This window comes from Condylostylus longicornis, unplaced genomic scaffold (assembly GCF_029603195.1).
Source record: "Condylostylus longicornis isolate FDR11 unplaced genomic scaffold, ASM2960319v2 ptg000084l, whole genome shotgun sequence".
Classification (NCBI taxonomy): Eukaryota; Metazoa; Arthropoda; class Insecta; order Diptera; family Dolichopodidae; genus Condylostylus; species Condylostylus longicornis.
Genome location: NW_026578052.1, coordinates 1128775 through 1148110, shown reverse-complemented (window position 1 = coordinate 1148110; position 19336 = coordinate 1128775). Strand labels below are relative to the sequence as shown.

Here is a 19336-nt window from a genome sequence, read left to right as displayed (position 1 = left end):
AAAGAAAATTTAAAAAAACGCTACCATAATATTGAAAGGTTGTCAAGTTGAGACTGAAATTTCATGATTTTCTAATAAAAAGAGAAAAGACCTTTGAGATTCTTATCAAAATCTTTATGAAGCGGTTGCTGTTATCCTATAAAGTTGCGACTAAAATATTTTTCATATATTTCTTTATTTTTGCTGTGATTTAATTTTCTTGTTTTCCTGCAGTATAGAAAAAAAAAATTAATAAAATAAAAGTAAATGGTCTGTCCTAATTTTTCTCATTTTCCAATTTAAAATAGTTATAAAAACCAATTGAATATTAACTATTTTCTATATAGAATGGCTGTACATATATACATATGTATAAACATGAGTGTTTCTATTATGGAAACAACAATAAATAAATATATATTCTATTGCAACAATTGCTTATTGCAACACTTTCATCAAAAAGAAAAAAAATTGCATTAAAAATCTTTTTGAATATTGCAAAAATTTTATTATAGTTATGAAATAATCATTTTTGTTCTCTCTCTCTCTCTCTTATTGTTTGAGACCACATAAAGTTGGGCAGCTTATAATGTTAAGCATATATGATAACAAGGTACCAATAATGTACCTACATAAGTACACACATAGGCAAAATTCCAGCATAAAAATCAAACCATTTCAATTGTAAGAAAATGGTTAGAAAATATTTTTATGAGGCCATAAGAAAATAAGAACAACAACAACAAAACGAAAAGTTATAAAAATGGGGAGTAAAGGTAAAAATGTGAGAAAATTTATGAATCATTCAAGGCTGGAGTACTTGTGTCTTTTATTTTTTATCGAATTTAATTTTATTTTTTTTTATATGTCATTATTTTTAATTCAAATATTATTATTATTTTTTTTCTCCCTCAGTCTCTCTCCTTGCCTGTATGTGTCCCTCATTGTAGTTTCGTTTGATTAAAATCAAAATCTATTAAAAATATTTGGCGGAATAACGAACTGCAATGCAACGCAACGAAGTAATGTTTTCGTTGTTTTTGTCGTTTTTCTTTTTTCTGAAGTCTCATATAACACACCACACATTTTTTTATGGCGATAAAATTGTTGCTTTTCCTTTTTCTTTTTTTGATTATTGCAAAGGAATTTTAAGAAAAAAAATTTTTTTTTTTTTTGACCAAAATTTAATTTTTTGATTTTCCTCAAATTACTGTCAGTCCAATTTGTTTTTTGATTTGGAATTTTTAAATTTAAATTGTTGAATTACGGAAAATTTAGTATTTGTGGAACTCTAAAAATAATGAGAAAAAATATTTTAACAAATTTTAATTTTATTATTCGAATTCGTAATACGGTAAATATCTGTATGTAAATAACGTAAGAAACGTAACGTAAATTTTTATATGATAAAGAATTGTATAATCTATTTGCATTTATTTAAATATGAAACAACAAATTATAGATAAAGTCAAGAGAGTACAGTAATACCTGCCTAAGATGGAATGAAACGGGGCAAAAGAAAACTATTCTTTCTAAGACATTTTTACGTCTTAAACAAGTTCGTGACAAACCTTTGACATGTTGGTGACAGTAAAAAAAAATTTTTTATTTATTTCATTTGAAAATTGCACATAACGGAAACTAAAATTACTAATTGTTATGTAAGTACACTCCAGGCTGCATATAGATAAATACGTATAATGCATTGCATAGATGTCTATTTATAAATTTAATTTATCATTTCTAAATTATTTTGTTGAAGACCGAAACTTTTTAAATTAACTAATGAATCAACTGCATTACTATGCATCATGGTTGGTTCTTCAAAGTTATCTATATTATCTACTGCTTTATCAACTTCCATATCATCCATTCTGTATTCGCGGCAGGTCATCACTATCCTCATAGTATACACTTCTTTCTCCATATTTAAAAAGTCTGATTGGCTAAATATTAGCAAAATTCGTTTACACCATTACAATGGTACTATTGTTACAAACTTGGGGCAAAAATCAAAACAAATTTCTATTTTTAATAGTTATTCGATAAACGTTGAATTCGTGTTTGCAGTTCTAACAAAGATCTGCATTGGCAACAAGTTTTTGTAGGTTACTATACGAAAAGCATTCTGTTTTTATTGGTAGAACTGCAAAAAATTGACACCATCAAATTTTTTCTCGTTTTATATTTATAGCCCCAAATTATTAAAGAATTCATTATAGAGAGAGAGAGAGAGAGAGAGAGCAGTTTAGCGCTTTGTTGGCAACGCTGCTTTAGAAGTTCGATTGCTGTGCAGAACTGCAAACAAGAATTCAATCGAATACTGCTATTTTAAGTACTTTTAGTAAGTGATGGGCTAATTGGAATGCTCAATAAAATTTTAAGTGTCATTTCGGACAATTTTGAAATTGTTATAAAAATTTTTTTAACACAGTCGTTATTTAAATTTTATATTTTGTGTTTCTAACTATTATGTCCATAAAATTGTAAGCGTTTTTTTTTTTTGTTGCTGTTTTTGTTCTTATTTTTGTTATACTTACTTTATTTAAAAATTTTGTTTGTATGTTTTTTCTTTTCTCTTATATTTTATCATTATTTTTGTGCATTTGATTGTGTTTTGTTTTTCTGAAAAAGTTGCGAGAAAAAATATTTATTTTTATTATTTTTTATTTTTATATACAAAATAAGAATAAAATAAAAGGCATAAATAAATAAATTGTATAAAAGAAAAAAATAAAATAAAATAAAAGGTACGAAAAATAAATAAATTTTTTTTTTCTGTTTTTTTTTTTTATTATTTTTGAAAATGCGTTTTTCTTTAAACTTCACACCTTTATCTATATGGTGTCGTTTTTAGTTGCGACTCCCTACAACGATCATAAATTTCGCCGGCAATTTGAATTCAAATTTGTATTCTTCCTGTGCAGTGCTCATTCGTTCGTTCATACTATTAATCTCTATTCCATCTTAACATAGATAAGCATAGTTAAAAAAAAAACAAAAAAAAAAACAGTACTTTTTTTTTTTGTTGTTTTGTCTTTTTCTTACATATCGATGTATTTTTGTTGTATATGCGGTTACGTAATTTAAATTGTAAATATGTAGGCACGTACATACAATTTTTACATAAATATTATATTGAATATGCAAGTTGTTGTGTATACATTTGGCTACAAGAATATACGGTTGTGTATATCTCGGTTGTTTTTTGATTGTTGGTTAGTTAGTAAGTAAGTTGATTTGTTTTGGTTAGTTGGTTGGCTGCTTATAGTTTTTCGAGTTGATTCGAATTGAATAACTTAGTTGGATGTTAGCTAATTTTTTTTTTTTTGATAAAATGTTTGCAATGAATAACTTTTAAAATTTTGTTTGGAATTCTTATGTATAAGTATGTAAAATAGAATTTTTTTTTTTTAAAAACTCGCATAAGTCTAGTTTTTGTATACATGTATTTATTTTTAAGTTGTTGTTTTTGTGTTCTTATACTATACTTATTTTCTTAGCATAATATTATCTTTTAATGTTTTTCATCTTCTTCTTCTTCGTTTCGCCCTCACACTTCAATTTTTCATTCTTTTTCTCTATTATTTTTGAAATATCACGTATGTTAACGATTTATAATAAATTGTGGTAACACTATTTTTTTTTTTTTGTTATTTTCAGAATAAAAATTCTACTCTAATAAAAGTTATATTGTGTATCTTTAAGAAGAAGTACACTGTATAACAAACTACTTATGTATATAGGAACAAATAGATTCTCTTAAGATAGAAGAATAAATAAGTATGTAAGTTGAATATGTGAGGTACACAATAAATGGCATAAAAAGTGAATCTAAATGAAAATTCTATTGAAATTAAATTTGATATAGAAGAATATTGTAAGTAAAGGTTCTTTTTGATTCGAAACAAAAATAGTATAGAAATAGAAAAAACACCATATAAAATTATTTTTTATTTTTCTTTTTGTATTTTTTTTAAATTGATTCAAATTTACGCGGAAATAAAAAAATTTTTTTTTCGGGTAAATTCCATATATTGTATAGGTACTTTATAAATGTTTATTTTAAGAGAGAAGGTGTTAAAATTTTGTGCAAACGATTAGAAATACTAAATAAATAATTGTAATGTTTATGTAGGTTAATTCAAAGATATTTTTTAATACGTGTTTTCGAAAATTATTTGGATAAATCGGGTTGTATGTGACCGGGCAAATTGATATTTGGAAATAAAAATTTACGCATTGTGCATACAATAATGTGCATGAATAAACAAATATTTTATGAGTTTGTTACCAGATTTTAATAGATTTCTAATTTTGTTATTGAAAATTGCTTTCAAATTTTTAATTTTTCTATTATATGCAGTAGATCTAACATAGATCCTTTTAGATTTTCTATTTTGTAAGTATTTAGTTCAAATTCTCGCAAAATTAATCTTCTTCAGGAAGATCAGTAAAAAAAGAATTTATAATTAAAAATTATTTATGAAATTTTCAAAATGTCATCGGAAAACTCACATCATACTGGAAGAACTGCAGTTAATGTTGAAGATTCCTGTTGGAGTCGTAATTTTACTGCTATACATTACAATAGGCCTACAATTACTAGTAAACATTTGATGTAATTTTGCTATATTCAGAGTTTTGAAAGATTAAAGCCTCCCTGAACGTTTGGTATTACACTCAGTTTAGCCAGTTAGTTCTTTAAGAGCTTACCCAGTTCGCTGCAAAGGGAGTGACAATCCCGCACTGACAAAATTTAGTTAAATTTTACCGAAAATTTTAATTTTTACTGGTTATTGATGGAGATAATAAAGACCTGTATTTTTTGTTTACACTTCATAACAGCAACAGCAAAATCGTAGTAGTAGCAACAGCAAAAGAAGTAGTTTTAATCTATATAGCTACAGAATCTTTCCACAAGTTTTTTTCCATGTGCTATGCACATATTGTCAACAAACTGGCTATATTTTTTGAAAACATTGCCAATTATTTTGGAAATGCACCTCTATTAAAAATTTTGTTATATTTATAAGTATAAATTTCATATTTCAACCTGTATAAGATTAGAACTCTTTCTATTGTGAATTAATATGACAATTCTACTGTGAAACTTAATTATGACAGTTTTCGAAGATTTATTACCTTACTAAAGAACAATAATTTTTGCAAAATATGAGATCTTCTCATCAATTCCATCATGAGATCAAAATGTTTCCACCATTTTTTTTTAAAACAATCATTGAATTTTGAAATTCTCACCGATATTTCAAATAATTTCGATGTTTTTCAATCTGTTTATATAAAAAGTATGGGGTGCAAAGTACTGAAATACTGAAAATTTTCAAAATTTATTAATAAACTACACAATTAATATTTAAAGTTTCAGTTTTACTATATTTCAAACTTTTGCAGTATAATTTGCTAAAACTCACCACCATTACCTTCTGGGTAAATTTTCCCCTAGAAATAATAAACAATTTTACATTTAAAATTTTTTGATAAAATTTCTCATACCCTTACAAAATAAGTACTTATGAACTGAAAAATTTATTTCATTAATAATTTACAATTTAATTCCCTTGATCTTTTTTGTAATTTTTAACCCTTTAGAATTTGGTAAATAAAAAATTTTAAGTAACAATTTTTCTTTTGTCAATTTTATTTTTGTTTTTTTCTTTCAAAAATTTTTCCCTTTTATTTTTATTTCAATATAGTCACTTATTTCTCATCCATATATGAGAAGCGCGGTAACAAAAGATCCATTGCTTACATTCAACTCAATTTAACATATTCCAGAAAAGAAAAAGCAAATTTTAAGAAAAAAAAGTACAACTTTGAAAATTTGATAAAATTGAACAAAAAAAAAAAATTAAAGTAAAATAAATTGTAAATGTACGTAAAAACTGTAGAATCGCGATATAGACGAACAACAACAAAAAAAAAATAACCAACATTGAAAAAATGAAAACAACAACACAATTCGCGGTTGTTAAGTTTTTGTACATGAACCGCAGTTACAAGAACAGAAAAAAAAATAAAACAAACGACACACATACAAAAATTTTAGAATAAAAATTTAAAAAAAAATGTTCTAATTCATAAGGTTGTGACGGCCATGTGATCAAAATTTTTGTATCAAATACGCATGTGAGTAATTGTGAATTTCAGCGTATTGTAAAAAAATTCGGAGTACTTTAATTTTTTATTATTAAGAACTCTAAGCATACTTTTGAAATATCATATGTGATGCAGATGCCGTGGCACAGATCAAATCAAACATAGCCAATTTTTTCACCAAAATTTATAAAATTTTATATAAAAACTCTGGGTTTTTACAAAATTTTGTGTAAAATTTCCAAATAAAATCAACAAGTCTACTAAAAAAAAAAACAGCAATATTTTTTATATGACAAATGACGTATTAGACCATACGTCATTTTAATCAATATTATACTAATACTATATTTAGTGTAATATGTCAAATATGTGACATATATATGCGTGTATATATTGGAATATGAAATATCAAATTACACATAATCCCGGTGATGTAGGTGGCATTTTTACTCAATATTACTTATAGGTAGTAAATTGTTTTGTTCTGCAATTTTTTTTTGTTTAAAATCCAGGAGAATATCAAATTAACAGGTGATCCTTGGTCTGGAATAATCGAAAAAAAATAATGAACCACATAAAAATTGTATGTTTATAAAAAAAAAAAAATTTGTTTGAATGTTGCTGCAGTAACCGCAAGGTGCCAGTTTGTTTCAAGTTTTTTGTAACAAAGTAACCGGAAAAAAATACTTGTTGTATTTTGTAAACAATGTGGTGATAATTACTGTTATATATATTATGTAAATGTGATCAACGTACACACATGTACGATGATTGATAAATGATGAGAAGAAAAAATCAAAAAATGACATGAAAGAAAACTTTTATGTTTTTTGTTTTTATTTTTATGGAGGATAACATTCGTACTACTGTGATAAAAACCTGATTTCTACTGTATTTGCTTTTAGAATTTAAAAAAGGGAGAGTTATTGGATTAAAGGAAATAATATTCCATAAATTTCTTGTGTCTATAGTAGCTAGTACGACGGGAGTGACATCTAATCTCATTTAGTATAATTGTAAAAAGATGTCAATTTTTAATGGGGTTTCCATTTAAAATTTCCAAAATCAGTTTTTCATAAGCTTTAATAGAAATTCGAATAAATACCGAAAATTATTGTGTTACACACCAATGTAAATCTTATTTATACGGGACAGTGGTATTCCAAAATGCAGTGCAAGTGATAAGGTGTTGAAAAATTACCGTTCTGACATTCCGAAATGAATGTCAATATAAAATGTCCAACAATATGCAGGATACAATTCAACAACTAAATTCGAATTGCAGTTAGCATTATGTCATTTTGACAATTGTTTGTATAAAATTTATAACTGAACTTTTTTTGACAATCTCACATTGACAATCATCATTCACAATTCAATTATTCGATTTATATTGTAAAATCGCAACTTTTACAATTTTATCATTTCAAACAACTTGCGTTTTATGCAATTTCAAATTACGGAATATAAAAATTTTAAATTTAATAAAAAAAAAAAACAAGAAAAACAAAAAAAAAATATTTATATACATACGAACAAACAAACTTTTTTTTTTAATAGTTTTTTTTATTTTAACATTGCGCTCCAATGATCGCTGGTTATTGAGAGAAAATTTAACGAATGGAAAACAAAAAAACCGAACAGAATAACTACTTTAAAATAACAAAAAATAACAGAAATAATAACAGTAACAAACAAAAAATGAAAAATAAGAGAAAAACAAATGAATTGAAAGAAAAACAAGAGTAAGATAAATTTTTTATTTTCTCATTTTTTCTTTTCATTTTTTCAACATTATTCTTCGTGTCGCCGATGGTTGAAATTTAATTTTTCGTTTCGGTTTTTCTTATTTTAAATTTGAGTTGTGTTTTTTTTTTCTCATTTACCTTTAAATAAATCTACTATGGTCTTTTTTGTTTTTTTTTGTATATACTTTTAACTCTAAGTAGAAATTTTTGTATTAAACGCTCTGGTTCGCGTTTATTTTGTTACTTTGCTTTCCCTCAATAATTCTTTTTTACAATAATATTTTCCTTCCCGTAAGTTTGTTATGTGTGTGTGCGTGTGTGCAAATAAAATTATTTACCTACCGGAGTAACCTACCAGTATCGTTGTTTTATGTTTTTACTTCGTACTTATATGAAGTTCGTATGTTTTGAATGTTTGTGTTGTATTGTGTGTTGTGTGCTGGTAACAATTTTATTTTATTCAATATTTTTTTTCCTTTTTATTTGTTCTTACTTTTAATACTAACTAACTTAAAAGTCTTATACAAATCTTGTTGTTATTTTTTTGTTCTTTAGTTAGTTTGATTATATTTTCTCTCTTCTCTCTCTCTTATTTTTTTTCTTTAAACGAAATAATTTTTTTTCTCTTTCTTTCTTAAAAATTTATTTTTGTTAATTTTTCTTGGTTTTTTTTTTTTTATTAAATTTATAACTAGTTGTTGATAGGAATATTGATATGCCCATTTTGCATGGAAATTTAAATAATAATAACAAGCCTGCTAATTGTTTAACAATTTTAAGCTTGTTAAAGGTAACTACATGAAAAAATATGTTGGTAAAAAGGCAAACAGAAAAAATAAACAAAAACAGAAAGAAAGAAGAAGAAAATGCTAAACAAAAGTAGAAAATAAAGAAGTACACTACAAAAAAAGAAAAATCAGAAAAAAATAAAATTTCAAAGGAATCAAAGATGAAAAACAGAAGAAGAATCAGAAAAAAAAAATAACAGCCGAAAAACAGTAAAATTCGCATAGCAAGTTATAAAAACCAAAAAAAAAAAATATTGATGATGAAAAACAGTGAGTGGTGCGAAGATCTAAAAATTTTTTCGTATAGAATTTTAATTCTGAATTTTTTTTTTTTTTCTGTGTATATTTTTAGAAAAAATAATTTACATTTTAGGTCGTATATTTTAATCTTCAATTGTTTTTGATTATTTGTACATGTGAATACTTGTTAACAATATAAATATGTGTATGTATGTATGTATGTACCTCTAGAGTTCTTGTACATATCCATAATAAAGTACCATCATGTATAACATACGAGTATTTCCTAGGTATGCGCGCATATATTACAAGAAATAACAGAAAAAACAGAAAGCCAACAAACAAGCATAATAAGCAATGGTCATCGTCGTTGTCGATTTAAGAGGATGTTATTGAATTTATTTTTTCTGTTTTCCTTTTTCTCCTTGACTATTCAAATTAATCGAAATAAATAAATATCCTGTTTATTTAAAATCGAAAAAAAAAATATTTGTAAGTAATTTCTTTGCATAATTTTATATTGTGTAACATTAAAATAAAAAAGAAAAAAAACAATTCTTCCTGATTTAAGGTAAACATTAAATTGGTTTTTTTTTTATTTAAAAATTTTTTTTTATTCCTATTATTCAAAGGAAAAAAATACGGCCATTATTCAACCATTTCCATAAGAATAATTTCAATTAAAAAAAAAAAAATAAACACAAAATGACAGAAAAAGATAATAGAAGCAGAAAAACAAAAACAAAAACAAAAAATGCAGACTTAAGGCATTTTTGTGACAGCCAAAAATATTTTTTTTTGTATTCAGTTTTTGCACTTTGCAAAATTTTCCGAACATACGATTTTTAATAGCAGGTTGATTTTTTTTTTTTTACTGATCAAATTAATTACGTAAGTGGATTTAATTTGGAGCCAATTAAATATTTTTCTTTAATTATAAAATTTAATTTAAAATTTAAATGTTGATGAAAATTCTCTAAAGAATCCTGTGAAATTATTTCTTTTGCTTGTTTTTGTTTCAAATTGTTACTAATTGTAAGAAATGTGACGAACTTGAACAAAAGACTTAAATGAGAAACTTAAGTGAATTATTTATGGCCATCTATTATTATAAGCATATGACAATTCTGTGTTAATTTGATTTCCATTTGACTTCAGAAGAGCCCGGTTGAAAACAAAGCACCGATCGAAGAGCTTTACTTTTAAAGAGATGAAAGACACCACATCTTATCCGCTCCCAAGCAAAGACGACACAATTCCCCGTATACCTTGGTTATCCTTTTCAGGTAAATCATGAACAGACAATATCCAGTGAGTACTGCAACCGCCATCTACAAATATAGACGACTCAATCCTTATGTTACTGTAGTCACAAAATTTCTTTCCTTAGACTACTAACCTCGCCATCGAGGACCGTCGTCCTTGTCTATTTCAAAGCAAAACTCACGCCTAACATATGGGATTTCCGCTCCCCTAACGAGTAAGTTCATCAACTTTCTCTCTTTGCTTTCCGATTCAATATAAAGTCTTTTAATACACTCATGACCACATAAGTTAATGACGTGAGCTTTTGCCTGCAAAATCAATGCTAAGCGTCCGGGGGTAATTGATACTGATACCTCTTGAAATATTTACATCTTTGCTATACCTCCCAACAACGATTCTACTGTTCAGTTTCGACCCGTCGGTATACTAGTTTCGTTCTTATCGGTATACTAATTCTGCTCTTATCGGTATACTAGTTCTGATTGCTGTTTTTTGAGTACTATTCATTTATTATTACGACATCTGGAGCTTCTGTTTATAGGCTAACTCCCTGGCTTTTGGAAATAGTCTAATTTTCTGATCCAGAGACACGATCTATTTCTAACCTCCCCATTTTAATTTTGTGACAAAAAGGCGTATTTCAGATTCTGTTTAAAATTTTTCGCATTCCTTGATTTAATTTTTATTTAAATAACACTATCACACAGTAATTAAATTAAGAACAGGAAAAATTATGTTCTTCAGTTGCAATATATTAATAAAGTAATTGTATAAGTTGCTAGATGTCATGTTTACTATTATTTTTCTAATTTTTCTTGTATTAAAATAAACTATAATTAAAATCTATTTAAAATTTATTAAATTCTAATGTAAAATTACTGGTGAAATAAAAATGTTTTGCTCGCGTTTCTTCCCGCGTTCAGATTAAAAGTTTCCGAATTAGGTATGTAATAAATGCTTTAATTTGAAAATTTATCAATTTAGATTAAAGCAATGAAAAAAAAATATTGAATAATAATGAAAAATTGAACATGTTAAAAATTCCTAATAAAATGTTTTTCACTTTTAATAAAAAAAGAAAATATTTTATTTTTTTGTATTCTAGTATCACTGCGCTAAGAATTAATTTTTCTTGTTTTACATACACGTACACATAATAAAATAAATTTTAAAAAATTGTGAATATTACAGGATGGGCTATAAATAATAGAATAAATTTGATATTCTAGAATCTAGTTCATAGTAGAGCGGACAGATCAGTGAAGTGACGATTTACAAAAAATAAATATGTAGATGAATATTCCACAATTATTATGTAATATTTTTATTTTATTTTCCAGCTCAATTAAGGAAGTTAATTCAGAATTGACGTTATTCGTCAATTAGATCCAAAGATCTTTTCCAAAGGATTCGAGGCATTTCTTAATTGTCTTCTATATCAATTGATTTGCGATGTTATAACTCTTCATATTCGTCCTCTAGCATTTCAAAGAAAAATCATTTTCTTTCAACTTATCCTTTTCATTCAAACGAATTAATTTGTAAATAATAACAAAAATTTTAATATGACAGTTAGTTGACATTTTGACAGTGAAGATTTTTTTTGGATATGGTATTTCTTATTCATGTCGGTTAATATTTTCGGACTCCTGCGATAGCGAAACTTTATTTGAACGACTTTAAAAAGCCGAGTCGGTTAAAATTACCCTATTGTTTAGGCCAATAAGGGTTAAGTCTATAAGGGGTGCTAGAGGCTCCCATACATTTGCAATTTCTATATTGTCAATTTTGAATACTTCATTGTAGAGGTAGAGAATTGGAAATCTATTAAGCAAATCTATTGAGCCTTTCACAATTACACGGCTGTTTTGAATCGATTTTGAAAGACAAATCGATTTAATTACGATCGACTTCCTTAGTTGAGCCATTATTGTTTGCTTTGAGTAAACATTTTTTTTGCAGTTATTTTATGGTCCACCCTCTCTCTCTCTCTCTCTCTCTCTCTATTTATTTATGTTACGACTTACAAGAATAGTATAAATATTTAGGAAAAAAAAAGATAATAAAATAAAATTAAAAAAAAAAATTCAAATTTCAAAACAAAGAAATGAAAAATAAAATCTATAAAAGTTGGATATAGCGAGTAATAAAATAGAAAACGTGTAGACTTGCTCAATTCATACCAAAATACCATAAAAAAAAATGCGACAAAAATTGTATTTAATTTTTTTTTTTTGTTTCATTTTCATACCACCAACAATGCAAAAAGGGTGGAAGATAAATTATTCTTTAAATATAAAATGAAAATATAAAAATCGAATAATAACAATAATAATCTACTTTTTCGAATACAAGTAAGTTTTTGCCGATAATTTTTTGTTACACAACATAAGAAAAGGTGCTTTCGTTTCTAAAATTTATTCTGGGTACTGTGATGACTTGTGGTGTGCGCTGCGCGACTTTATATTTTTTCTTCTTTTCATTTTATTTGCATTGTTTTCATGTTTTTGTGTTTTTATTATTCTTTTTTTCGCGATATATTTCAGCAATTAATCAACGTTGTAATTATCTATCATCCTTTTAGATATTATTGTGAATATATATGTGTGTCCGTATTTGTACATTTATTTATACATAAATAAATAACATATTTGTATTTTAAAATTTTTTTTTTTTTTGCTTGTTAATTTCAAAACAAGAGCGCTAATTTTAGAGTTTAACGACGACGAAGATTGTTGTTACAATCTGGATTGGTTTGCTGTGTTTTTTTTTTTAACTCTTTGGTTGAATTTGATTTTTGTTCTTGTTTTGGCTTGTTAGCTGGTTGGCTGGTTGACTGTTTTCTTACATTATTTTGTTATTTAATCTTTAATTCTTAATTTATTTTATTTTTATTCAGAATTTTTTACTTTTTAAATATACTTTATTTTTATTGGAATAATTTTTCATTTATTAAAATTTTACAATTCTTAACTAATAAAAAGGCAAAAAAAAAAAAGAATGGTTTTATTATTCACCCATAGGGTATTTTTATACAATGACGTCTTTATCAATGACAGTTAAGTTGTAGAAAATGTTTGAAAAAAAACTTACATATATATTTTTAATTGTTACATTTTTTCTACATAGTTGAGTTGTGAAATTAATTATTAGAAATCTTTTTCTAACCAATAAATGTGTGCTGGCATACACATGATCTCGAGGTAAATACTTCAAGTTATTTGATGGGTCATTTTGTAAAATGATATGTAATTAAAAAGTCGGAAACTTCCATTAAAAATTCTTTTAAAAAGGTTGGATTCATTTTTGCATAAATTTAAAAAAAAAAAAAACACGAAAATTCATACTTTTCTGGTTCTGGTTTGTAGTATTAACATTTGTAGAATTTTGACATAACTGATGATTTGACAGCTTCTTGACGTTTTCTGTTTTTTCTCAATTTTTTATATTACAATATTTAAATATACCGCAAATTATTATTAAATTCTTGTAATTGACTTGGAATTTTATAATATAAGTTTTTAATTAATAAATTAATTAAAGTAATTGTTAACCCTTGACAAGTGCCGAAGGATCTTCAGCAAGACTTGAAATTTTCATGTTATATTTGCCATGCTGTTCGATAAATTTCAAAGTTGATGAACTCATTTATTTAAAAAAAAAAAGACATGAAACTTAGTAAAAAACATTATGCATATTTTTTTTATAAAACAAGTGTAGGGTTAAAAAAATTTATGAAAGATTTAAGAGAAAAACTTTTTTTTCTTCTAAAATCTTACCAATATGATTTTGAGAATTTTGAAATATTTTAAACTCAATTCTTATTTTCATATCCTGAATTGAATTTTGTGCAAATTTCTCCGTTAGAGACTGCCTTTAACTCGTTCCTTTGATTACGTCATCCATTTGTTCCGCTTTTTGGTTACATGCTTCGGAACAGATGGGTTCGGAGGTATGAAATACTCCTAACACTTCATACTTGTACATTTTATTCCGGCAGATGGCTCTTCATTTTTGTATTGAAAACAATTGTCAGATAAAAAATATTTCAGTTTATAGGTTATTTTTCGCAAACACTCCCAACTACCTCATGTCTTGGTTATAGCCCTTTTAAAGAATCACTTTAGCATTTTTCTCTCTCAAATAGAGAAGAAGTCCTCTCTCTCAATTATTATTTCATTTCAAATGAATATTTGAAATCATAATACGTCTGTCTGCAACAAAAAAATTCAAAAATTAACATTTTAATAATAATTGAAAATAAAAAAAAGAAAAACAAATGAAATAAGTTGCCTACAGCAGTATTGATTATGACGACGACGAATTGAGTTAGGTGTTTAGTAGTTGCATATTAAGTGCAACTTGAATTAAGACATCGTTTTCAGACTATCGATTGCCGTTTAAAAAAGAAAAAATTTTTATTTCGATTTTATTTTCCCGTTTTTGTTTTTCTGTTATCTTTCTCTTTTTAACCATCTTTTTTTTTTTAATTCTCTTTCTTATTAATTCTTTAAATATTTTATTTTTATTTTAATTTCTTTATTTATTTTGTTGTTGTTTTTTTTTTTGTACTTGGTGTAGCGTGTAAGCATGTGATTTGAGTTGCTTTTAATGAAAACATTGAACATCTTTTTCAATTAGAGAATTTGCCATTTTATTTTAAACTCATTGCTCTTCGTTGTTGTTGTTGTCGTTGTTATGTAAAATAATTATTAATTCATCATCATATTCAATAGTTATTCACATTCATACATACATTCATTTATATGTATAAATTAAAATGTTACAAGCTTCTGATTTTTTAAAAGAGAGAAAAAGAAAAAAATAATTAAAATTAATGGGAAAAAATTAAATAGAAAAATTTAAATTAAAAGAAAAAAATCGTTCATGTGTGGCTTTTGTTGCATTTTTTTTTTTATTATTGAAAAAATTTTTTTTTGATTAAGTTGTTTTGAATTTTTATAGAAAATTTAAAGAAACAAGAAAATCATTTAAAATATTTAAACGACTAGAACTATTTTGCAATTTTGTCATTTTAATGTAAAAATCTTAAACCTGTAGGTATTTTAAGTTTAATTTTAAGCAATTCAAATGAAATTTTATGTATTAATTTTTTAGGTATGGAAACATTCTAAAATTCTAAAAAACATTCTAAAAAACTAAATTTAAATATACGATGGAAAATATGGAAGACTATAAAGATTACATGAAGGCACTCACGGCTAAATCAATGAAGTAGCGCGAAAACACAAAGAATCTTCATTTGTAGTTATGCAGAAGATCATCTAAAATATTTGAGAATTTAAAATGGGAGATACCAGGGTGGCGATTAGTTTTTTTACTGAACATTGCCGACTTGCCTATTATATACACTTTTCTGTATAGATTTTGCCATGACTGAAAATATTGCAGTGAATTAAACGAAAATCGATTCGTACATCAAGAAGGGATATTTGTTATTACCTTTGAATTTGTTGGAATTTCAGTAAATCAAGGGCTGTAAATGAGGAATGGAAAGGTTTTATAACTGGTAGAACACGCATTAGGAAAATTTTTTAGCTAGCTGAACGTCATAATAGGCAAATACAATGGGTTTTGCTGTGGCTTGTTTTGTGGTCGCGCCCCCCCCCCCCCCCCCCGCACCGTCCCACAACTATAATGAGTATCTAACATAAGTTAATAGCAATATTACCACCATTCCAGCTCTAACCCGTTCTACTACTCAATTACTTTCAATTCATTTGTGAAAGTATTATAAATTCATATTTATAATTTAATTATTTCCATAATTTTTAAAATTTTTTCTAAACATAACGTGCGTATAAAGCGTCAAGCAACAAAAACAAAAACGCTTCCCATCTTCAACTTTATTTTTTATGAAATGTCATTAAAAAAATTTTTATTCTTGAACTTTTAATGGCAATCCAAAAAAAAAAAAACAAATATTTTTTCTACATAAAATTTAATTTTATAGAAGTCTGCCTTGTACTCTTTTAAAAAACCATAAATCGTTATTTTTTTTATAAATTGTTTTTCTTCTCTTTTGTAAAGTCTAGTAGATTTGAAACCTTTTTACCATAATTTTTTTTCCTATCGCGATTTAATAACATTAACGAATTCATACCTACCTGTAATTACCTGTTTACATCAATATAAATGCAATGGAATATTGTCAAAATTCATTAGATTGCTTCAAAATACAAAAACAAAAAAAAGAAAACTATTTTTCCAGTTTTTGAATTCTTACAGTTTTTGTTCTCTGTTTTTGTTTTTGCTTAATGTTTTGTGATATCTGAAAAACAATATTTTGACAAACGATCTGCTAACAAAAAACTTTACTCCATAATTCACAAGAGAATGCGCCTATGTCAAACTACTTTATGATCGACTAAATGGACATTTTTTCTCGTTAAAATATAAAGCAAAATAACAACAACAAAAAAAAAAACTTAAAGTCTAGTAAAAAAATATTCAAGTTAAAAATAGAACCACAACTTTAATTGCATACAATTCCAAAAAAAAGAGCAAAAACTATAAGACAGAATGACATTTTAACGACTGAAAGCTATACAATTACAAATAAAAGTTGACATGTGTTTCACTTTGAGTATATTTTTTCGAAAATTCACTATTCGAAAGAGTGTTCGAAAAATGAGCAATGGAATGGAATAAATGAATTTGAATACACATATTCTCTGAAAAGAGAACCTCTCCAATTTATCATCTCTATGTGGGACGACAATTGAGATTTTTGAGTGCAAGAAGCCGAGCTGCCAAATAAAAATTGCTTTAAATATTATAAATCTTTATTCTACTGCTATATGTCAGTGATCTGTCAAAAAAAAAATTTTTATTACTTGTTATGTGTGGGATTCGAATGTCTTTTTTAAATTCGAATATTTCTATTTTAAAATTTTTCATGAATTTTTCAATTTTTTAATCTGAAATATTGGGGTTAATAAAAATTTAGACGGAATATTTTTTTTTTAAGTTCATTTAATTTTAAAAAAATTTTTAACTACTATTTATTAATTTACTAAAGATATCATATCGCAGTTAACATTCAATTAAATTAACCAACATTTCGGAACATGAATCCATCGTGCGATGACAAAAATGAGAAAAAAAAAATTAAAATATTAACAGGAAAAAAACAAAAACTTGTAATAAAAAAACAAATTCTTTTTCATGAGAGGGCAGCGCCATCTTCATGTTAATGTCAAATTTAATCATAAAAATGAAAGAAAAACAGAAAAAACAAAAATGCAGACAACAACAATTTTTGATGCTTGATGGATTTTATGATTTAGGTTTACAGATTTTATTATAATTTTTGTTTTTTTTTTTTGTTATTTTTGTATATACATACATGGGCAGTTAACAGTTTTAAATTATGGTGCCTGTTGACGTTTAATGGTGATTGTGGATAGATAGTGGTGGAGAAAACTTTATTTATAAACTATTGCTATATTAGTGATATGCAATGCAGAAAAAAAAAATATTTCTTAAGCAAGTTGAATGGGTTTAAAAAGATCATAAAATATTTTTTTTTTTTTTAATGAAAAGATTCAAATTTGCGATAATTTCAAAGTGATTATGAGCGAATAATTTACGTTTATAATAATTTTTATGAAGTGTTACCATATAGTGCATACGGGTTCCCGGTTACAATGGGATCTCAGGGAATTAGAAGGCGGATGAGCTTGCGAGACATGGAACGACCCTCGGAATTCTACCTGAAAAGGAGAACCTGGGCATGCCTCTAAGCACTCACAGCTACGCAGTGCAGCGGTGGAATGTACCAATCACAGATGGGCGAATAGAACTACGTGTAACGCGTCAAGGAAGTTGTGGCCAAAGCTAGACTTGCGTCGCGGGATATTGGCGCGGTGATAGAGGTTTTAAGTGGACACTGTCTCATTGGCGATCATGCCAGGAAGATAGGCCGCCCCACAAACAATCCCTGTAGGAGTTGCTGTGACGAGGAGGAGGAGGAGGAAACGGTAACCCACCTGCTATGCTCGTGTTCGGCTTTGGCGATCTCCAGGGATCTGATATCTCTCCGACGGCGTTGGCGAACTCCAGGTGGAGGTTTCTGGGGTCCCACTTTTTTGGGCGAGCTACGGACCTAGCGAATGTAAATGCTAGGGATCTTGGCCGGTTTCTTAATTTAATACAATTCGGGGTTTCTGTACTTTAGTTTACACATTTTGTCTAAATTTTGTTAATAAACTTCAACTTCAAGGTATATGCTTCCAGAATTATGGGCACAATAATGTAAAAATTTACAATATTGTGTTTTATTGGAATTAAATATAAAATTTGATTTACACGAAGCAAGTTTTTTGAAAACAATACATTTTTTTCTTACAACTGCAAAATTGCCTAAAATAAGTTATTCACACGTGTTATCTTATGCCTGGTTAATTAACAATTGTCGAAATTTCTGATTTTTCAGTGTTGCCGTTTAGTATTTTTGCGATGTGACATGCGTAGTACTCCAATTTTTGATTAATGTTCACGAAAATTACGCTTCCACAAAATATGCCAGATTACGTCAAATCAAATTTTTATGTCAAATTATTAATTTTTTGAAATGCATTTTCGAAAATCATAGACTGTTCTTTGTATGCATATCCCAGAGTTAACAGAATCATTGTTTTATTTTTATTTAATTTTAATTTATTTTATTATTTAATAGCTCTTTTTCAAAAAAAAAAAATATGGAATTCTGGTATCATCAATTTCTTGTTATAATATTTAGCTACTGTTTTTTTTGCCTTTCCTTTTCTTTTACTCCTCTCTCTCTCTCTACTCCTCATTTGTTTTCATTTTCATTTTTTTTCAACTAATATTCATACAAACTGAAACATATCATGTTTTAATCATTATTAAGAGTTATTATTTATTTTTATTAACATTTTGATGAGTTCTTCTTCTTTTTATAATATATTTTGTATATATAGTAATACAAACAAACAAACATACAACAAAATTAAATCAAGAAGAAAAAAAATTATTAAATTGGAGATTGGAAGATGAGAGATCGAGTAGAAAATAAAAAATTATTTAAATAATTTCAATAATATTGGGTGTAATTAAGTGCATATTATGAGTTTAAAGTTTAAAAAACTACTCTGGACAACTAAAACATAAAAAACCAAAGAAAAAATTCCAGATTTATGATTAGATATG

The 19336-nt window shown here is 26.4% G+C and overlaps 1 protein-coding gene across 1 annotated transcript in view; it reads left to right on the top strand.

Annotated features, from left to right (window-relative positions):
• Positions 1-4478: 4478 nt before the first annotated feature.
• The window catches only part of LOC129613582 (possible lysine-specific histone demethylase 1-like), a 66879-nt gene continuing 52021 nt past the window's right edge, over positions 4479-19336 (top strand). The window contains exon 1 of the mRNA XM_055527712.1: positions 4479-4545. Within this exon, the coding sequence (XP_055383687.1) occupies positions 4479-4545 (67 nt within the window). The remainder of the gene's footprint in view (positions 4546-19336) is intronic.